This window comes from Primulina eburnea, chromosome 17, assembly GCF_022965805.1.
Source record: "Primulina eburnea isolate SZY01 chromosome 17, ASM2296580v1, whole genome shotgun sequence".
NCBI lineage: Eukaryota > Viridiplantae > Streptophyta > Magnoliopsida > Lamiales > Gesneriaceae > Primulina > Primulina eburnea.
Genome location: NC_133117.1, coordinates 12,972,923 through 12,992,110, shown reverse-complemented (window position 1 = coordinate 12,992,110; position 19,188 = coordinate 12,972,923). Strand labels below are relative to the sequence as shown.

The 19,188-nt window shown below is 37.7% G+C and overlaps 2 protein-coding genes across 2 annotated transcripts in view; both read left to right on the top strand.

Annotated features, from left to right (window-relative positions):
- The window catches only part of LOC140817885 (uncharacterized), a 57,604-nt gene extending 51,115 nt beyond the window's left edge, over positions 1–6,489 (top strand). The window contains exon 10 of the mRNA XM_073177680.1: positions 6,375–6,489. Coding sequence (XP_073033781.1) covers positions 6,375–6,489 — 115 coding nt within the window. The remainder of the gene's footprint in view (positions 1–6,374) is intronic.
- Positions 6,490–6,681: 192 nt separating this feature from the next.
- LOC140817884 (uncharacterized) lies at positions 6,682–18,829 on the top strand. The gene is made up of 2 exons (XM_073177679.1): positions 6,682–7,219; positions 18,717–18,829. The coding sequence occupies exons 1-2, from the start codon at positions 6,682–6,684 to the stop codon at positions 18,827–18,829; spliced, it is 651 nt and encodes a 216-aa protein (XP_073033780.1).
- Positions 18,830–19,188: the final 359 nt, after the last annotated feature.

Genomic DNA, 19,188 nt, shown 5'->3' with positions numbered 1-19,188 from the left:
TTTATTTAATTAAATTATAAATTTTATTATATATAAAATTAAAATAAACTAATGAAAAAATTAGTTTTTAAACAAATTTTAAACAAAGGATAAAAAAGTAAATTATATTCACTCCCTTTTTCTTAATAAATTCTTCCGTGACTCCCGTTTTCCTCATTCCCCCATCAAGAAGTTTTAGTTTGACAAGCGCACGTAGTATTTGCTTCTTGTTGAAAAATAATATTTAAAATGTATGTATTGAATATTTGAATGTTGAATATTTGAATGTTGAAAATAAGAGTTGTAAATATTGAAAATTAGTGTGTTGTGATGTAGGTAATGATGTATTTTATTTTTGGATTATCTGTAAAGAAATTCTATAAATAGGCTCACCATTTGTGAAGAAATTCACAATTGAGTAGAGAGAAAAATATTATAAAGTGTGTAGTTTGGTAATTTTGAGAGTTGGAGATTTTTACTTTTTACCGTAAATTTTTACTTTTTCACAACACGTTATCAGCACGAAGCTCTAAAAGTCCTCCATACTTTTCCAAACTCCAAGCAGAAGAAAAAGGTAACAAAAGTAATAATATTTATTTTACTGTTATTTATTTATTCTGTATATATTTAATATACAATATAATGTTATTATTAGAAATAATAAAAATAATTTTTTCAAAAACTTGTTATAAATCCTGGGAGGATGTTAAGACGACATCCCAGACTCTCGGTAAGGGATACAACAAGTATAAAAGTCTATAAGATTTTTAATAAAATAACTTATGACACATTATTATAATAATATGATATGATATACATAATTATTTAAATATATCTAATATTATATACATCATATTATTACTCTGAAATTATACAAATACATACATTTATTTTTTGTATACCAACGGTCATAAACGGTAACAAAACGGCTAGTTTTTGCCCTATAAATATGATCTCACAATTACATTCAATCACTCCAATTTTCTCTTCTTCTCTAAAAATTATTTTTCATCAAATTTTCGAAGAAAAAAAGAAGATGGCTTTCTCAAAGTTATTTTTAATTATTTTGGTAATCATACTCACGAGTCTTTTATTTATCAGAGAATATCCTCCTCGTGTGTTTCTTTATTTTTACAAATGCTAGTAATTGTTGTTTATCCATTACTTTGTATTGCAATATTCATTAACTAATAAAATGCATCGTAATTTTTTAGTACCACCATGTCAAATTTGACAAAGCTCGAATTTGTTGCGCTCGACATCACGGGAAAAAATTATATGCCATAGACTCTCGATCTAGAAATGCATCTTGAGTCATTGGGTCTAAGCGAGACCATTAAAGAAAATGGTATATCTTCATCACAAGAAAAAGCAAAAGCTATAATATTTTTGCATCGACATCTCGATGAAGGTTTAAAATGAGAATATCTCGTCGAAAAAGATCCCATGGCTCTGTGGAAAGGATTGAAAGAAAGATTTGAACATATAAGGGAAGTTATACTTCCGACCGCCCGTGATGAATGGAATATGTTAAGATTCCAAGATTTTAAGAAAGTCAGTGATTATAATTCAGCGATGTATCGAATAATCTCACAGCTAAAATTTTGTGAGGTTACAGAATCGGAAATGCTTGAAAAAACATTTTCCACGTTTCACGCATCAAATATAACTTTACAGCAACAATATAGAGTGCGTGGATTTGCGAGATATTCTAAACTCATCGCCTGTCTTCTTGTGGCGGAAAAAAACAACGAGCTGCTAACGAGAAATCATTTGTCCCGACCCATTAGATCAACATCATTTCCAGTAAATGCTGTAAGTAAAAATGAATTTAAACCTGGAAACCAAAATCAAATTCAAAGACAAGGTTTTGGTCGAGGTCGAGGTCGTGGTCGTGGACGTGGAATTGGTCGTGGTCGTGGTCGTGGTCGAGGCTGAGGCCGTGGTTTTGAAAACAATAGAGATATTTTTTTTTATAACTTATCTCAAAAGTGCGTCACGAACCATCCACAGAAAAGGCATCATGAGAACATGAGTGTTAATGAAAATCACTCGAAAAGATTTGAAAGTTCTTGTTTCAGATGCGGCACTCCAGGACATTGGTCTCGTATTTGTCGAGCCCCTGAGCACCTTTGCAAGCTCTATAAAGAATCGATAAAGGGGAAAGAAAAAGAGACCAACTTCATTGAATGCAATGACCGTTTGAGTGATTCAACTCATTTTGATGCTGCTGATTTTATGAATGATTTCTCTGGAAATGATCAACATGTTGGTGGGATAGAAATGAACAATTTTGATGCTACAGATTTTCTCAATGATTTCTCTGAAAATGAACAATATAATGGTAGAATATAAATGTATCATAATTTATTTTTTATGTATTCATATAATGATGTTTTATTGTACAATTATGATATGTGTTATATTTACATATGTATTGTCAGTAATTTTATTTCATTGCATATTTTTTTGAAGTTCAAATATGGAAAATGCTATGAGCAAAGCTGAAGTTTGCATACCCGATAGTGGTACAACGTACACTATTCTCCGAGATAAATGATATTTCTTGGAACTAAAACCAACAAAAACAACGGTGAATACGATCAGGTCCTGTAGACTTGATTAAATGATGTGGTAAAGCACAATTTTTGTTACCTAATGGTACAAAATTTTTGATCAATGATGCTTTATATTCACCACAATCGAAAAAAAATTTGTTGAGTTTTAATGATATATATTCCCATGGTTATGATACTCAAACAATGAATGAAGAGAATGAGAAGTATATGTGTCTTATCACATATAAATCAGGAAAGAAATATGTGATTGAAAAACTACCAATGCTCCCTACTGGATTGCATTATACACATATAAGTCCTATTGAATCAAACATGGTAGTTGATAATTCTTCAATACTGATCAATTGGCATGATCGATTAGGATATCCTGGTTCAACAATGATGCGAAGAATTATAGAAAATACACATGGTCATCAATTGAAAGACCAGAAGATATTTCAAAATAATAAGTTTCAATGTAAAGCATGTTCTCTTGGAAAACTTATTATAAGACCATCACCAGCCAAAATCCAAACTGAATCACCAATGTTTCTTGAATGTATTCAGGGTGATATTTGTGGACCAATCCATCCACCATATGGATCATTCAGATATTTTATGGTATTGATTGATGCCTCCAGCAGATGGTCACATGTATGTTTATTGTCAACTCGAAATGTTGTATTTGCAAGATTACCTGCTCAAATAATAAAATTGAGGAATCAATTTCCTGATTATAAAATCAAGAAAATTAGACTTGATAATGCTGGTGAATTTACTTCCCAGAATTTCAATGATTATTGTATGTCTATCGAAATCATTGTTGAGCATCCTGTTGCTCATGTACATTGTAGTGCCCAAATCCAGTACACGTATAACCTGTACATTCATTTTATTATTAAATCATTTGATTAATTTTAAATGAGTTTTTGCCATGCATAATTTATGAAAAATGCATTATTTTAAATTAATCATGTTCATTGTGATGCACGTTAAAATATTTTCGAGTTTCATGTTTCAGGCGACTTTCGAAACGGGATCGAGGAAAAGACCGGTGACGATGTTGGTGATTTAAAATATGGTATTTTATTTTAAGTTGAGGATGTGGCATTTTTAATAAGTTATTAAGTTTTAATATTTTAAAGCATTATTATGTATTTAGTGATTTAAGAGTTTAAAATTTTTAAAATTGGTGTGTAATCATTTTAATTGTAGAGTTTGATTAAATTAGTGAGTGTTAACTTTTAATTAGTATTTTAATTAGTTAATTTAGCACTAAATTTCTCCTAATTAAATCACACACACGTTTTCTACACTCACACACACTAAACACATTTTTACACACACTAAAACACACAACACACACCTACAAGTTTATTTTCAGATTTTAAAAAAAAAGAAAACCTAGGGTTCTTGTGAAAGAAACGGCCGCCCCCTCCTCTGAATTATTCCAGCATATTTTCGTTTGTTCTCTTTAAGGATTTTAGCTCCACTTTCGTCCCGGATCGAGCCTCACACCGTCTCCGCTTTGGTATCGTCGTCACGGTATTTTTAATATCAAAAGGCACGTATAATCTGTTCTTTCTGCATCGATCTTGTCATAGTATGCGTCGTGTTATTTTATGCGTGAAAATCCATGTGTGACGTTCGTCGTTTGAGCGGAAAATGGTTTGAAGGCGTTTGAAATACTTCTTAGATCTGAAATCTCGTAACTTACTGTTCTGATAAAAACTGCGATTTTTCTGTCGGGATTTTGAGAAAACTTTCAACTAGACAATTGTAGAAATTTTCGATACCTTCGATTTGATATAAAATACGAAATTTGTGGATGAAAATTGAGTGAATTATGATATTTTTCATGGGACTGCTCAAACTGCGACTTTTACGAAAATTGTGTTCTTGAAGTTTTTGTTGCAGGCTTCGTTGGGATCGACGGGTGATCGTTGCTGCGTCTAGGTATGATTAGTATGATGTTGGGATGTTATTTGATACGTCGTATAGTGTCGATAGGCACTCGAATGCGTTAGGAGTCGTGGGAAACGAATTGGTGTCAATTGCTATGCTTTGAATTGTATGTGTTGTAAGGTGAACTTATTGCTTTGGGTGTTTGTACGAATTTGGTTGATGTTATGACATGCTAAGGTGGGTCTCGGGGTGTCGTTTCATAGTCCGTGTAATCGAGTCTAGGATGTTAAGCAAAACATGTACAGAATTTTCGTGAGTTTTCTTGTCCCGCGAGTACACGGACCCATATTGACCCCCACACGGGGTCCGTGCCTTTGTTCCTCAGTAGTGTCCAAAACCCGAGTCTACACGGACCCCTTGACGGACCCATGCACGGGGTCCGTGCCCCTCTCCTTTCCGAGTGTTCCCTTCACAGTATCTACACGGACCCTGACCCGGACCTATAGACGGGGTCCGTGCCTTTACTTTTCGACACACACACCATGCAGTATCTACACGGACCCAAGCCCGAACCTAGGCACGGGGTCCGTGTCCTCCTATTTTTTTTGGGATACATTCTTTCATCACTTAGGATTCGGTTTGAGGTTGTATGCTAAGGTTTAATATGATGTTTTCAAGGTCGAGTCATGGGAAAACTTAGAACGTCCTAAGTATTGATTGAGCTTAGGAGCAAGTATGATTTCTACGTCTAAGTTTTGCCAGTTAAGTATGCAAGTTCATGTTAGTATGTTGCAGCAACGGCCCCGATCGAAGTCCAACGAACCCTTCAACACCAAGTAAGTATGTTGACGTGCAAGAAAATATTTTAAGTTTTGAGGTATGCTAAATGTCTTGTGACCAAATTGAATGGGTTTGGAAGTCGGTGAACGTGGCCGAGGACCTCTCCACCCCGTTAAATTATGAACGGGTTAGATCGTGGTTGGAAAGCGTTAAATTATGAACGGGGACCAACCAGCCCGTTAAATTATGAACGGGGATCTCATGTATGTGGCAGTGGATACGTCCCTGTCAGCCCAGTACTGTGGTTTGTCTGATCAGGCGTTTATTATGTATGGGTCACCTGCTTTGAAACATCCTCTATGCAAAATGATGAAGTATGTATGTTCAAGTATGTTCAAGTATGCAGCATGTTTAAGAAAAGTTTAAGTTATGGCACGTCGAAGTATGTATGTACATATGTTCCAGTTTTAATACGCAAGTTCAAGTTTCAAGTTATGTATGTCCTATTTTAAAGTTGCATGTGATTTTATTATGTAGTACTCGTTATTCCAGTTTATACGTGTTGAGTCTTTAGACTCACTAGACTTGATCGATGCAGGTGACTATGTTGAGGAGACAGGAGGTGGTGACCAAGGAGCAGGCTTGGACTGAGCGGCAGGCTAAACCCGAGGACCGCCCATGTTATTTTACGATTTTTTATGCAAGTTCAAAATACTCTTGATGTTATGTTTCATTTCAAGACTTTTGGAGCAAGTGTTTCTTTTTAGCAAATTTTATTAGTGATGTCGATTTCAAACATTTTTACTGACGAAGGATGTAGTGACGACCGTATTTGATTTCATTTCCGCATTCCTTTTAGTTTAAAAGAAAATTTTAAATTCTTCCGCAAATTTTAAGTAGTAAAGAGTACGGTTCGTTACAGTTGGTATCAGAGCCAGGTTCTTGTAAAGGGTTACACCTACTGCCAGTCGCAAGAAGCTCTCGAAGTCACACCTAAGTCTGTAAGTTTTAAAGTTGAGTTATGCCGTGTACTATGCATTAAGTCATGATTTCAGCATGTCTATGTTTTAAGCCTAATTTACGTGCATCTTAAAATATTGGTATTATATTCATGCATGTTGGGTTTACGTGTTGGGTAATTCATTGGAACAGTATGCCTCCTAGACGTATGGTTAACCAGGAAGCTAGGACTGAGGACAGGGAGCACCGAGAGGAGGAAAGAGCCAATCCTCCACCTCCACCTCCACCACCAGATACGCAAGCTTAGATGCTTGCTGGTATGACGCAGTTCTTCGCACAGTTTGCGAGGAACCAGACTACTGCAGGCCCCGAGGAGAGGCCTAGGACAGAGGCGGTATATGAGCGATTCCGGAGGATGAGTCCGAAGGAGTTTTCGGGTACCACTGACCCGATGGTAGCTGAGGGATGGATCAAGTCCATCGAAGTAATATTCGATTTCATGGAGCTGATGGACGCTGACAGGGTCAGATGTGCTATATTCTTGCTGTCAGGGGATGCTAGACTTTGGTGGGAGAGTGCATCGGTGGCAGTAAACTTGCAGACTCTGTCGTGGAATGGATTCAAAGAGGCGTTCTACGCCAAATATTTCACTGAGGAGGAAAGATCCAGACTCACCAGTGAGTTTATGACGCTGCGTCAGGGAGGTAGTAGCGTGGCAGAGTTTGTTAGGAAGTTCGAGAGGGGGTGTTACTTTGTACCCCTCATTGCAAACGATGCCCAAGCAAAGTTAAGGCATTTTCTGAATGGGTTACAGCCGATCCTACGCCGCGATGTGAGACTAGCTGGCCCCACTACTTACGCAGTTGCAGTTTCTAGGGCTTTGGCGGCAGAACAGGATCTGAGGGATATAGAGGCGGACCGACAGGGCAAGAGGCCCTATCAGGCACCGCCGCAACACCAACAACAGCAGAGATCCCAGTTTAAGAGGCCGTTTCAGGGGCCGCCTGGGAAAAAGCCTTATCCAGGACCGCCAAAAGGCAAGGGTCCAATTCAGCAGCAAGGGGCGCCTCAGAAGCCCGCTATCTTCCCAGTGTGCCAGAAGTGCAATCGCCAGCATCCCGGACAGTGCTTATGGGGATCCGGGAAATGTTTTAAATGTGGAGCTACGGACCACATGTTGAAAGAGTGCCCACAGTGGAAGCAGCCGACCCAAGGAAGAGTGTTCGCCATGCATGCACAAGAGGTTAACCCAGAAACGACATTACTAGCCGGTAAACTTTTCTACCTAAGCTCAATATTACTTTGTCGTGCATGTGGATTTTGTTTGGAATTATTAGTATGCTAGTAATATTTTGTGTACCTTGAGTATTGGGTTCTTTTATGCTCGAGAGTGTTGGTAAGATTTTTGGGATATAAGTTAGTTTGTGTTGTGCTAACGCGTCTCAGGAAGCATTTTTATTAAGAGACTATCCACAACCGCACTGATAGACTCAGGAGCCACTCACTCCTTCATATCGGAGACTTTTGCCAACCATTTGGACCTCAAGTCCATTGGCCTAGACGTGAACTTTTCAGTGACAGTCCCATCAGGGGAAGAGCTGATAGCTACCAGTGTGGTCAGAGACATCGATCTAGAACTGCATGGCCACTTAGTGTATGCAGATTTAATCCTATTGCCGATGCCAGAATTCGACATCATATTGGGAATGGACTGGCTGACTAAGAACAGAGTTCTTATTGACTTTCAGAAGAGATCAGTACTAGTCAGACCGTTGGGTATGGAGCAGTTTCTTTTTGAGCCAGTCAGATGGAGAAGTTTCCCTCGCATGATTTTGTGCATGCAGGCGAGGAGACTGATTTCCAAGGGGTGCCAGGCCTTCTTGGCTAGTATTATTTCAGCACCTGATGCGCCTACTCCATCTCTAACTGAAGTGCCAGTAGTCAGTGAATTCCCAGACGATGTTTCAGGTCTTCCACCAGATAGAGAGGTGGAGTTTGCTATTGATCTCATGCCAGGCACAGTGCCAATCTCTAAGGCACCGTACAGATTAGCTCCAGCAGAAATGTTAGAACTCAAGTAGCAGATTCAGGAGCTCTTAGACAAGGAGTTTATCCGCTCGAGTTTCTCACCGTGGGGCGCACCAGTACTTTTTGTGAAAAAGAAAGACGGAAGCATGAGACTGTGCATCGATTACCGCGAACTGAACAAGGTAACGATCAAGAATAAGTACCCGTTGCCTAGAATCGAAGACTTGTTTGATCAATTACAGGGAGCTACAGTGTTCTCTAAGATAGATCTTCGATCAGGGTACCATCAGCTGAAAGTGAAGGATGCAGATGTCCACAAGACAGCTTTCAAGACCAGATATGGGCATTACGAGTTCTTGGTGATGCCATTTGGATTGACCAATGCTCCAGCAATTTTCATGGACCTCATGAATCGGGTATTTCAGCCGTTCCTCGACCAATTCGTCATAGTATTTATTGACGACATTCTAATATACTCGAAGAGCCATGAGGAGCACAACCAGCACTTGAGGACAGTATTACAGACTTTGCAGAGTCGCAAGTTATTTGCGAAATTCAGTAAGTGTGAATTTTGGTTGGAGAAGGTAGCATTTTTGGGGCATATTGTATCTAGCAGTGGAATTGAAGTGGATCCATCTAAAGTAGCAGCTGTCAAGGAATGGGTTGAGCCAAAGAATGCATCTGAAATCCGCAGCTTTTTGGGTCTAGCCGGTTACTACCGTAAGTTCATTCGAGGATTTTCATCCATAGCAGTGCCACTCACGTCACTCACCAAGAAGCATGCCAAATTCGTGTGGAGCGAAGAATGCCAGAAGAGCTTCGATACGTTGAAGCAAGCTCTTCTTTCAGCGCCAGTGCTAGCCATGCCATCCGGGCAAGGAGACTTTGTGTTATATACCGATGCATCTAAGCTCGGGTTAGGCGCAGTATTGATGCAGCGGGGTCGGGTCATAGCCTATGCTTCCAGGCAACTGAAAGTGCACGAGAAGAACTATCCGACTCACGACCTAGAGTTAGCCGCCGTTGTCTTCGGACTGAAAATTTGGAGACACTACCTATACGGCGAGAAATATCAGATTTTCACCGATCATAAGAGTCTCAAATATTTCTTCACGCAGAAGGAGTTGAATATGAGACAAAGACGATGGTTGGAACTTGTGAAGGATTACGACTGCGAAATTAGCTATCATCCGGGAAAGGCTAATGTTGTCGCGGATGCATTGAGCAGGAAAGTGGCAGTTGTAGCTCAGTTGTCAGTGCAGAAACCTCTTCAATCTGAGATTCAGAAGTTTGGTCTAGAGATTTATCGTGAGGGCAGAGATCCTAAGCTGTCTAATCTGACAGTCAAATCTGATATGCTAGACCGTATCCGGGCAGGACAATATTCAGACAAGCAGCTACAGAAATGGAGATTGAGAGATGAGGCCAAAGGCAGTGTTCTTTATACAGTGTCAGATGGGATAGTGAGGTACAGAGGTAGAATGTGGGTGCCTAGGGGTGACTCGATTAGACAAGATATTTTGACAGAGGCACACGCATCTCCGTATTCTATCCATCCAGGAGGTACCAAGATGTATAAGGATCTCCAGCTTTTGTATTGGTGGCCAGGGATGAAGCGAGACATCCGCAGGTTCGTGTCCGAATGTCTCACTTGCCAGCAAGTAAAAGCTGAACATCAGAGGCCAGCAGGATTGGTTAAGCCACTCCCCATCCCTGAGTGGAAGTGGGAGAACATTACTATGGATTTTGTGGTTGGGTTGCCGAGGTCAGTCCGAGGATCGAATTCTATTTGGGTTATAGTTGACCGACTCACTAAGACAGCAAACTTTTTGCCAGTGAAGACGACTTTCTCCATGACGCAGTACGCGGAGCTATATATTCGGGAGATAGTCCGTTTGCATGGGTTCCCAGTTTCAATTGTGTCCGACAGGGACCCGAGATTCACATCGTCCTTCTGGAAGAGCTTATACGCAGCCATGGGGACGAAGTTGCTTTTCAGTACAGCTTTTCACCCGCAGACAGATGGCCAGTCCGAGCGAGTGATTCAGATTTTAGAGGACTTGTTGCGAGCGTGTATGATTGATTTTCAAGGAGCTTGGGAGTCTAGACTACCTCTAGTGGAGTTCACATACAACAATAGCTTCCAATCATCAATTGGTATGGCCCCCTATGAGGCGTTGTATGGAAGGAAGTGCAGATCACCAGTTCATTGGGATGAAGTTGGTGAGAGGGCAGAACTTGGTCCAGAAATAGTTCAGCAGACTGCAGACGTAGTGGCCAAGATTCGTGACAGAATGAAGACTGTCCAAAGTCGTCAGAAAAGTTATGCTGATAAGAGGAGGAGAGATCTCGAATTTGCCGTTGGTGACCACGTATTCGTCAAAATAGCACCCATGAAGGGTGTTATGAGATTTGGAAAGAGAGGCAAGTTGAGTCCGAGGTTTATTGGGCCGTTTGAAATTTTGGACAGAGTTGGGACACTAGCCTATCGTGTTGCCCTTCCGCCAAATCTGGCCGGGGTACACAATGTGTTCCACGTCTCGATGCTAAGGAAGTACCTAGCCAATCCTTCGCATATCCTGAGTTATGAGCCGTTGCAGTTGGCTCCAGACCTGTCCTTTGAGGAGAGACCGGTCCAAATCCTAGACAGGCAAGAGCGTAGGCTTCGGAACAAAGTGACTAAGCTAGTCAAAGTCCGGTGGCTCAACCAATCAGTGGAAGAGGCCACATGAGAGTCTGAGGCAGATATGAGACTTCGTTACCCGGAGTTGTTCGGTAAGATTTAATTTCGAGGACGAAATTTTTATAAGTGGGGGAGGAACTGTAGTGCCCAAATCCAGTACACGTATAACATGTGCATTCATTTTATTATTAAATCATTTGATTAATTTTAAATGAGTTTTTGCCATGCATAATTTATGAAAAATGCATTATTTTAAATTAATCATATTCATTGTGATGCACGTTAAAATGTTTTCGAGTTTCATGTTCAGGCGACTATTCGAAGCGGGATCGAGGAAAAGACCGGTGACGATGTTGGTGATTTAAAATATGGTATTTTATTTTAAGTTGAGGATGGGGCATTTTTAATAAGTTATTAAGTTTTAATATTTAAAGCATTATTATGTATTTAGTGATTTAAGAGTTTAAAATTTTTAAAATTGGTGTGTAATCATTTTAATTGTAGAGTTTGATTAAATTAGTGAGTGTTAACTTTTAATTAGTATTTAATTAGTTAATTTAGCACTAAATTTCTCCTAATTAAATCACACACACGTTTTCTACACTCACACACACTAAACATGTTTTTACACACACTAAAACACACAACACACATCTACAAGTTTATTTTCAGATTTTAAAAAAAAAAGAAAACCTAGGGTTCTTTTGAAAGAAACGGCCGCCCCCTCCTCTGAATTATTCCAGCATATTTTCGTGTGTTCTCTTCAAGGATTTTAGCGCCACTTTCGTCTCGGATCGAGCCTCACACCGTCTCCGCTTCGGTATCGTCGTCACGGTATTTTTAATATCAAAAGGCACGTATAATCTGTTCTTTCTGCATCGATCTTGTCATAGTATGCGTCGTGTTATTTTATGCGTGAAAATCCATGTGTGACGTTCATCGTTTGAGCGGAAAATAGTTTGAAGGCGTTTGAAATACTTCTTAGATCTGAAATCTCGTAACTTACTGTTCTGATAAAAACTGCGATTTTTCTGTCGGGATTTTGAGAAAAATTTCAACTAGACAATTGTAGAACTTTTCGATACCTTCGATTTGATATAAAATACGAGATTTTTGGATGAACATTGAGTGAGTTATGATATTTTTCGTGGGACTGCTCAAACTGCGACTATTACGAAAATTGTGTTCTTGAAGTTTTTGTTGCAGGCTTCGTTGGGGATCGACGGGTGATCAATGCTGCGTCTAGGTATCATTAGTATGATGTTGGGATGTTATTTGATACGTCGTATAGTGTCGATAGGCACTCGAATGCGTTAGGAGTCGTGGGAAACGAATTGGTGTCAATTGCTATGCTTTGAATTGTATGTGTTGTAAGGTGAACTTATTGCTTTGGGTGTTTGTACGAATTTGGTTGATGTTATGGCATGCTAAGGTGGGTCTCGGGGTGTCGTTTCATAGTCCGTGTAATCGAGTCTAGGATGTTAAGCAAAACATGTACAGAATTTTCGTGAGTTTTCTTGTCCCGCGAGTACACGGACCCTTACCCGGACCCCCACACGGGGTCCGTGCCTTTGTTCCTCAGTAGTGTCCAAAACCCAAGTCTACACGGACCCCTTGACGGACCCATGCACGGGGTCCGTGCCCCTCTCCTTTCCGAGTGTTCCCTTCATAATATCTACACGGACCCTGACCCGGACCTATAGACGGGGTCCGTGCCTTTATTTTTCGACACACACACCATGCAGTATCTACACGGACCCAAGCCCGGACCTAGGCACGGGGTCCGTGTCCTCCTATTTTTTTTGGGATACATTCTTTCATCACTTAGGATTCGGTTTGAGGTTGTATGCTAAGGTTTAATATGATGTTTTCAAGGTCGAGTCATGGGAAAACTTAGAACGTCCTAAGTATTGATTGAGCTTAGGAGTAAGTACTATTTCTACGTCTAAGTTATGCCAGTTAAGTATGCAAGTTCATGTTAGTATGTTGCAGCAACGGCCCCGATCGAAGTCCAACGAACCCTTCAACCCCAAGTAAGTATGTTGACGTGCAAGAAAATATTTTAAGTTTTGAGGTATGCTAAATGTCTTGTGACCAAATTGAATGGGTTTGGAAGTCGGTGAACGTGGCCGAGGATCTCTCCACCCCGTTAAATTATGAACGGGTTAGATCGTGGTTGGAAAGCGTTAAATTATGAACGGGGACCAACCAGCCCGTTAAATTATGAACGGGGATCTCATGTATGTGGCAATGGATACGTCCCTGTCAGCCCAGTACTGTGGTTTGTCTGATCAGGCGTTTATTATGTATGGGTCACCTGCTTTGAAACATCCTCTACGCAAAATGATGAAGTATGTATGTTCAAGTATGCAGCATGTTTAAGAAAAGTTTAAGTTATGGCACGTCGAAGTATGTATGTACATATGTTCCAGTTTTAATACGCAAGTTCAAGTTTCAAGTTATGTATGTCCTATTTTAAAGTTGCATGTGATTTTATTATATAGTACTCGTTATTCCAGTTTATACGTGTTGAGTCTTTAGACTCACTAGACTTGATCGATGCAGGTGACTATGTTGAGGAGACAGGAGGTGGTGACCAAAGGGCAGGCTTGGACTGAGCGGCAGGCTAAACCCGAGGACCGCCCATGTTATTTTACGATTTTTTATGCAAGTTCAAAATACTCTGATGTTATGTTTCATTTCAAGACTTTTGGAGCAAGTGTTTCTTTTTAGCAAATTTTATTGGTGATGTCGATTTAAAACATATTTACTGACGAAGGATGTAGTGACGACCGTATTTGATTTCATTTCCGCATTCCTTTTAGTTTAAAAGAAAATTTTAAATTCTTCCGCAAATTTTAAGTAGTAAAGAGTACGGTTCGTTACATACATACACAGAATGGATTGGCTGAATCATTGATTAAATGTCTGCAAATGATTGCTAGACCAGTGATTATGAAAACAAAGCTCCCTATTTCTATATGGGGACATGCAATTTTACATGCTGCTTCATTAATTCACATCAGACCAAGTGCATATCATAAATACTTCCCATTGCAGCTTGCATTTGGTAAAGAACCAGACATTTCTCATCTGAGAATTTTTGGATGTATGGTGTATGTGCCTATTGCACCACCGCAACTAAAGAAAATGGGACCTCAAAGAAAGGTTGTAATCTATATCGGTTATGATAGGGGTATTGTGCACTTGCAAAGAATAGCAAATCAAATACCAGATGCATTTGCAGACACAAAAAGGGTAACTAAATCATATATACATGCTGCAAATGCCCCTGCTCGAATTGAAATTCCGAAGAAACAAATTGAAAATACTCATGATGTCATTAAACGCCTGAAGCGTGGAAGGCCAGTCGGTTCCAATGATAAAAATCCTCGAAAAAGAAAATTCAAAGAGAAATACGATGATCACAAAATAGAGAATGATGTTCCTGAAGAAACACATGATGATGAAAATGTTCTGTCAGAACCACAAATTGAAGAGAATCATGAAATCTCTATCAGTTATATTAATACTGGAAAATATGGAACCGAAAAGATATAGAAGAAATTGATGATATATTTTCTTATAATGTGGCAATCGACATCATAAATGATAATGAAGATCATAAACCAAAATCTTTTGCTGAATGTAAAAATCGGCAGGATTGGATAAAATGAAAAGAAACCATCCAGGTTGAATTGGATTCGCTAAATAAACGTAATGTTTTTGGACCTATAGTCCTTACACCTGAAGGTGTAAAACCTGTTGGATACAAATGAGTTTTTATTCGAAAGAGAAATGAGAAAAATGAAATAGTAAGATATAAAGCTAGACTTGTTGTACAAGGTTTTTCTCAAAGGCCTGGAATTGATTATGAACAAACGTATTCTCCCGTGATGGATGCAATTACGTTTCGGTATTTGATTAGCTTGACGGTATCTGAAAATTTAGAAATGCGTCTTATGGATGTTGTTACAGCTTACTTATATGGACCACTTGTTAGTAATATATATATATGAAAATCCCTGAAGGATTTAATATGCTTGAAGCACAAAGTTCAAAACTCAGAGAATGTTATTCTGTGAAATTACAAAGATCATTATATGGGTTAAAGCAATCCGGTCGAATGTGGTACAATCGACTAAGTGATCACTTGATGAAAAAGGGATACGTAAATAATTCAATATGTCCTTGTATTTTCATTAAGAAAACAACATTCGGATGCGTAATTATTGCTGTATATGTTGATGATTTAAAAATCATTGGAACGAATAAGGAAATTCAAGAAGTTTTGTCATACTTGAAGGAATAATTTGAAATGAAGGATCTTGGAAAAACCAAGTATTGTCTGTGTTTACAAATTGAACAAAAAGAATGTGGAATGTTTGTTCACCAGACAAATTATACAGAAAAGATCCTTAAACATTTTAATATGGATAAATCAAATCTTTTAAGTACTCCAATGGTTGTTAGATCATTAAACATAGAAAATGATCCATTCCGTCCATGTGAAGATCATGAAGCTATTCTTGGTCCAGAAGTACCATATCTAAGTGCTATCGGTGCTCTTATGTATCTTACAAATTGTACAAGGCCTGATATATCTTTTGCCGTAAATTTGTTGGCAAGATTTAGCACATATCCAACAAAGAGACACTGGAACGGAATTAAACATATATTCCGTTATCTACGAGGAACGACAGACTTGAGACTTTTGTATTCAAAAGATGCTAATCCAAGTATAATTGGTTATGCCGATGCTGGATAATTATCTGATCCACACAAGGCATGTTCCCAAACTGGATATGTATTTACTCGTGCAGACACTGCAATTTCTTGGCGTTCACAGAAACAAACGCTCGTAACAACTTCATCAAATCATGCCGAGATTATTGCACTACATGAAGCAAGCCGTGAATGTGTGTGGTTAAAATCAATGACCCAGCATATCCTAATCTCATGCGGATTATCATTCGACGAGAAGCATGTGATACTATATGAAGATAATGTTGCATGTGTTGCTTAAATAAAAGAGGGATACATAAAAAGTGACAGAACTAAGCATATTCCTCCTAAGTTCTTCGTATTCACCAAGGAGCTAGAGAAGAATAAATGTATTGATGTTCGTCACATTCAATCAAGTGAAAACTCATCAGATCTCTTCACAAAGGCACTTCCTACGTCAATATTCAGAAAACACATATATATTATTGGGATGCGAAATCTACGAAATTTTTGAAGAATTGTTCGTGTCAACATGAGGGGGAGTTTACGTGACTGCACTCTTTTTCCCTTACTATCGTTTTTATCCCAATAGGTTTTTCTTAGTAAGGTTTTTAACGAGGCAGTATAAAAACATGTAATGAAGACAATCATTATGATCATCATCAGAAGGGGGAGTGTTGAAAAATAATATTTAAAATGTATGTATTGAATATTTGAATGTTGAAAATAAGAGTTGTAAATATTGAAAATTAGTGTGTGATGATGTAGGTAATGATGTATTTTATTTTTGGATTATTTGTAAAGAAATTCTATATATAGGCTCACCATTTGTGAAGAAATTCACAAATGAGTAGAGAGAAAAATATTATAAAGTGTGTAGTTTGGTAAATTTTGAGAGTTTGAGATTTTTACTTTTTACCATAAATTTTTACTTTTTCACAACACTTCTTGTTTTTATTTTCATTTTTGACTTTTTGGGACAAAATTATTGCAACTAATGTCGTGTTTCTTTTTAATTGACTAAGTTTCTTAAAACAGCGGATAAAAGTTCTGAAAATTTGTATGATAATTTTTTAAAAAAAGTTCTTATAATATCACTACAAGAAAAACGGGCTACGACAACGGATTTTATCCGTTGTCGTAACCTTTTAAAAACTGTTGTAACTGAGGGTGTTGTTGAAAGTGCGTTCAACGACAACGGTGTTTACCCGTTGTGGTAGGTAGCATTTGCGACGGTATATAAAACCGTCGCTAAATCCATTCGCGACGGTTTTAATCATAACCGTTGTCATTGACCCTAAAACCGTTGTCTTTGACCCCCCAAAGACAACAGTTGTTTAAAACCGTTGTCTTTGACCCCTCAAAGACAACGGTTTTAAAAAACCGTTGTCTTTGATCCCCAAAAGACAACGGTTTTGGCTAAAACCGTTGTTAAAAACTCTACGACAACGGTTTTGCACAAAAACCGTTGTCGTATGTGTGTTGTTGTATGGCGTTTTTCTTGTAGTGTATGATAACGTTCTTTAAAAATATGGGTCGCACAAACTGATTTTTAGGATCTTGCTTTAAAAATTTAAAATACCAAAATTAATATCCTTATAAGTATTATTATATTTCAAAAATATATCCCACTTGATAAAATATTTCAAAAAATATGTATTATTATGATTTGATTTTTTTTTTGTTACAATTATATAGGAAAAAATAACCTTTGATATCATAAAGACCATTATTTTAAAACTAAAATCAAATACTGTCAAAATTTCATTTTATTTCCCAAAATTTACCTACACAAGGGTCAAACTAATGAAGGAGTCATGCGAAAAGAAGAACTCTAAATTATATATTATATATTTCTTTAAAGTTGAAGGCCAACTATCTAGGGCAGGATAATTGTTTGTCGGCAGCTAATGATCTCTCGTATTGGTACTTACGGTGCTTTCCCTTCACATTCCTTCCACTCTAGAGCGAATCTAGCGAGAGTTAATAGAGATGGATTTCATTTTCAATGCTTTTTTATTAATATTTTAAAAAATTTATTTTGGGCAAGAATGTATGTGCGAGAGAAATACTGAGATAATTGACTTTTTGGAAAACTCTCGTACATCACAATGCTAACGCTATGTTATATGATCTGGTTGGATGGATACCATACAAAAGGATTTTAGATCTTAAATGGTATGAGGATATTTTCTGGGACAACTTTTGATACAAGTAAATACTCAAATTGGTCTATAAGTTGATACAATACATCACCAGCAATAAGGCATGTCCCTCCCCAAATTCATGGGTTTAGCACCCCAGCTTATTGGAACTTAAGTAGGCACAATCTCTAATGTCCACATGTCGTTTAGTGTAGGGCTTTAAGCTGTCACAAGTACATGGAAATATACAAAAATCATAAATACCAGCTAACATATATAATTTTTGATCTTATGATAAATATTTGATCCTAACAATATACAAAAATTACATTATAATAGAAAAACAAAACAAATTTCATTCTATAAGTTGCTCTATATAGGCTTTTGGTTTTTTAATTTGTAAAATTTTATTCTTAGTACCATAAATAGGTTCTTTTACACCTTTAGTATATTTTTTTCAATAGAAAACTGATGCGTTGGTATATATATTCGGCAGCATGTCAATGAATAACATTAATTCAGGAAAAAGTATTACAAGCCCATAAGTAGCAAATTATCGTGCTAATACTAATTTTTGACTGACTGTTGAAAAAAACTCTATCCACACCTACAAGAAATTGAATTTGTAAGGAATCTTGATTCCCGGCCACGAAAAATAAACTAAACCCTTGATTTAGCTATAAATTTCTTGACGGCACCACATTATCCGCCAAGGAAATGATAAATTACATTATCCATTTCCAAATATTCGAAACCCCTTTCATTCCAACAACCAACAGTGAAGAATAACAATGGAAAAAAAGAGAGAAGAAAACAAAGAAAGAATTGATTCCATTTCTAGTTATTCGTATCCTCAAGGCCGGATCGAAATTCCATTTGTTCTGAACAGATCAATCTTAAAACTTTCGAACACATATGATACCTGGTTAATTAAGTGAAAATCAATATTTCCAGGTGATGATGCAAAAGCCAGACAGTATATACACGTATCACTACCAGATTCTTCTTACAGAGAAGATTCGGGTTACCCAGTTTCATTTTTCATGTTTAAATCTCTCAAATTGTGAACAACTAAATATTTCGACTGAATTTCTATTTATTTGTTATTGGTAGTGGCGAAAAAGTGGAGTCTTTTTTGGATTTTTCTTCTTTGCGTGTCGTAGTGTGTGAAAATGGCTACTGTAGAAGGAAAAAATAAAATACAGAACAGTGAAAAGGAGGTACCACAATCACTATAATCACCTTCTTAGCTGTAATTTATTAATATTTTTTATCTTTTAGTTGATGTACATGCATGTATCAAGAACGTCGTGTATATGTGTGTATATATATATATATATACAAACCCTATATAAAAATATGGAGATAAATATATATATATATATATATATATACACTGATGAAAAAGGAGCTTTATATTAGAATT

What these genes read in the sequence shown, in the direction of transcription:
- LOC140817884 (XM_073177679.1), top strand. Translation starts at nt 6,682, where the DNA reads ATGGAGCTGATGGACGCTGACAGGGTCAGATGTGCTATATTCTTGCTG. An exon ending in TTATCCAGGACCGCCAAAAG is followed by an intron (nt 7,220 to 18,716) that starts GCAAGGGTCCAA and finishes CAATATTTCCAG; the next exon opens with GTGATGATGCAAAAGCCAGA.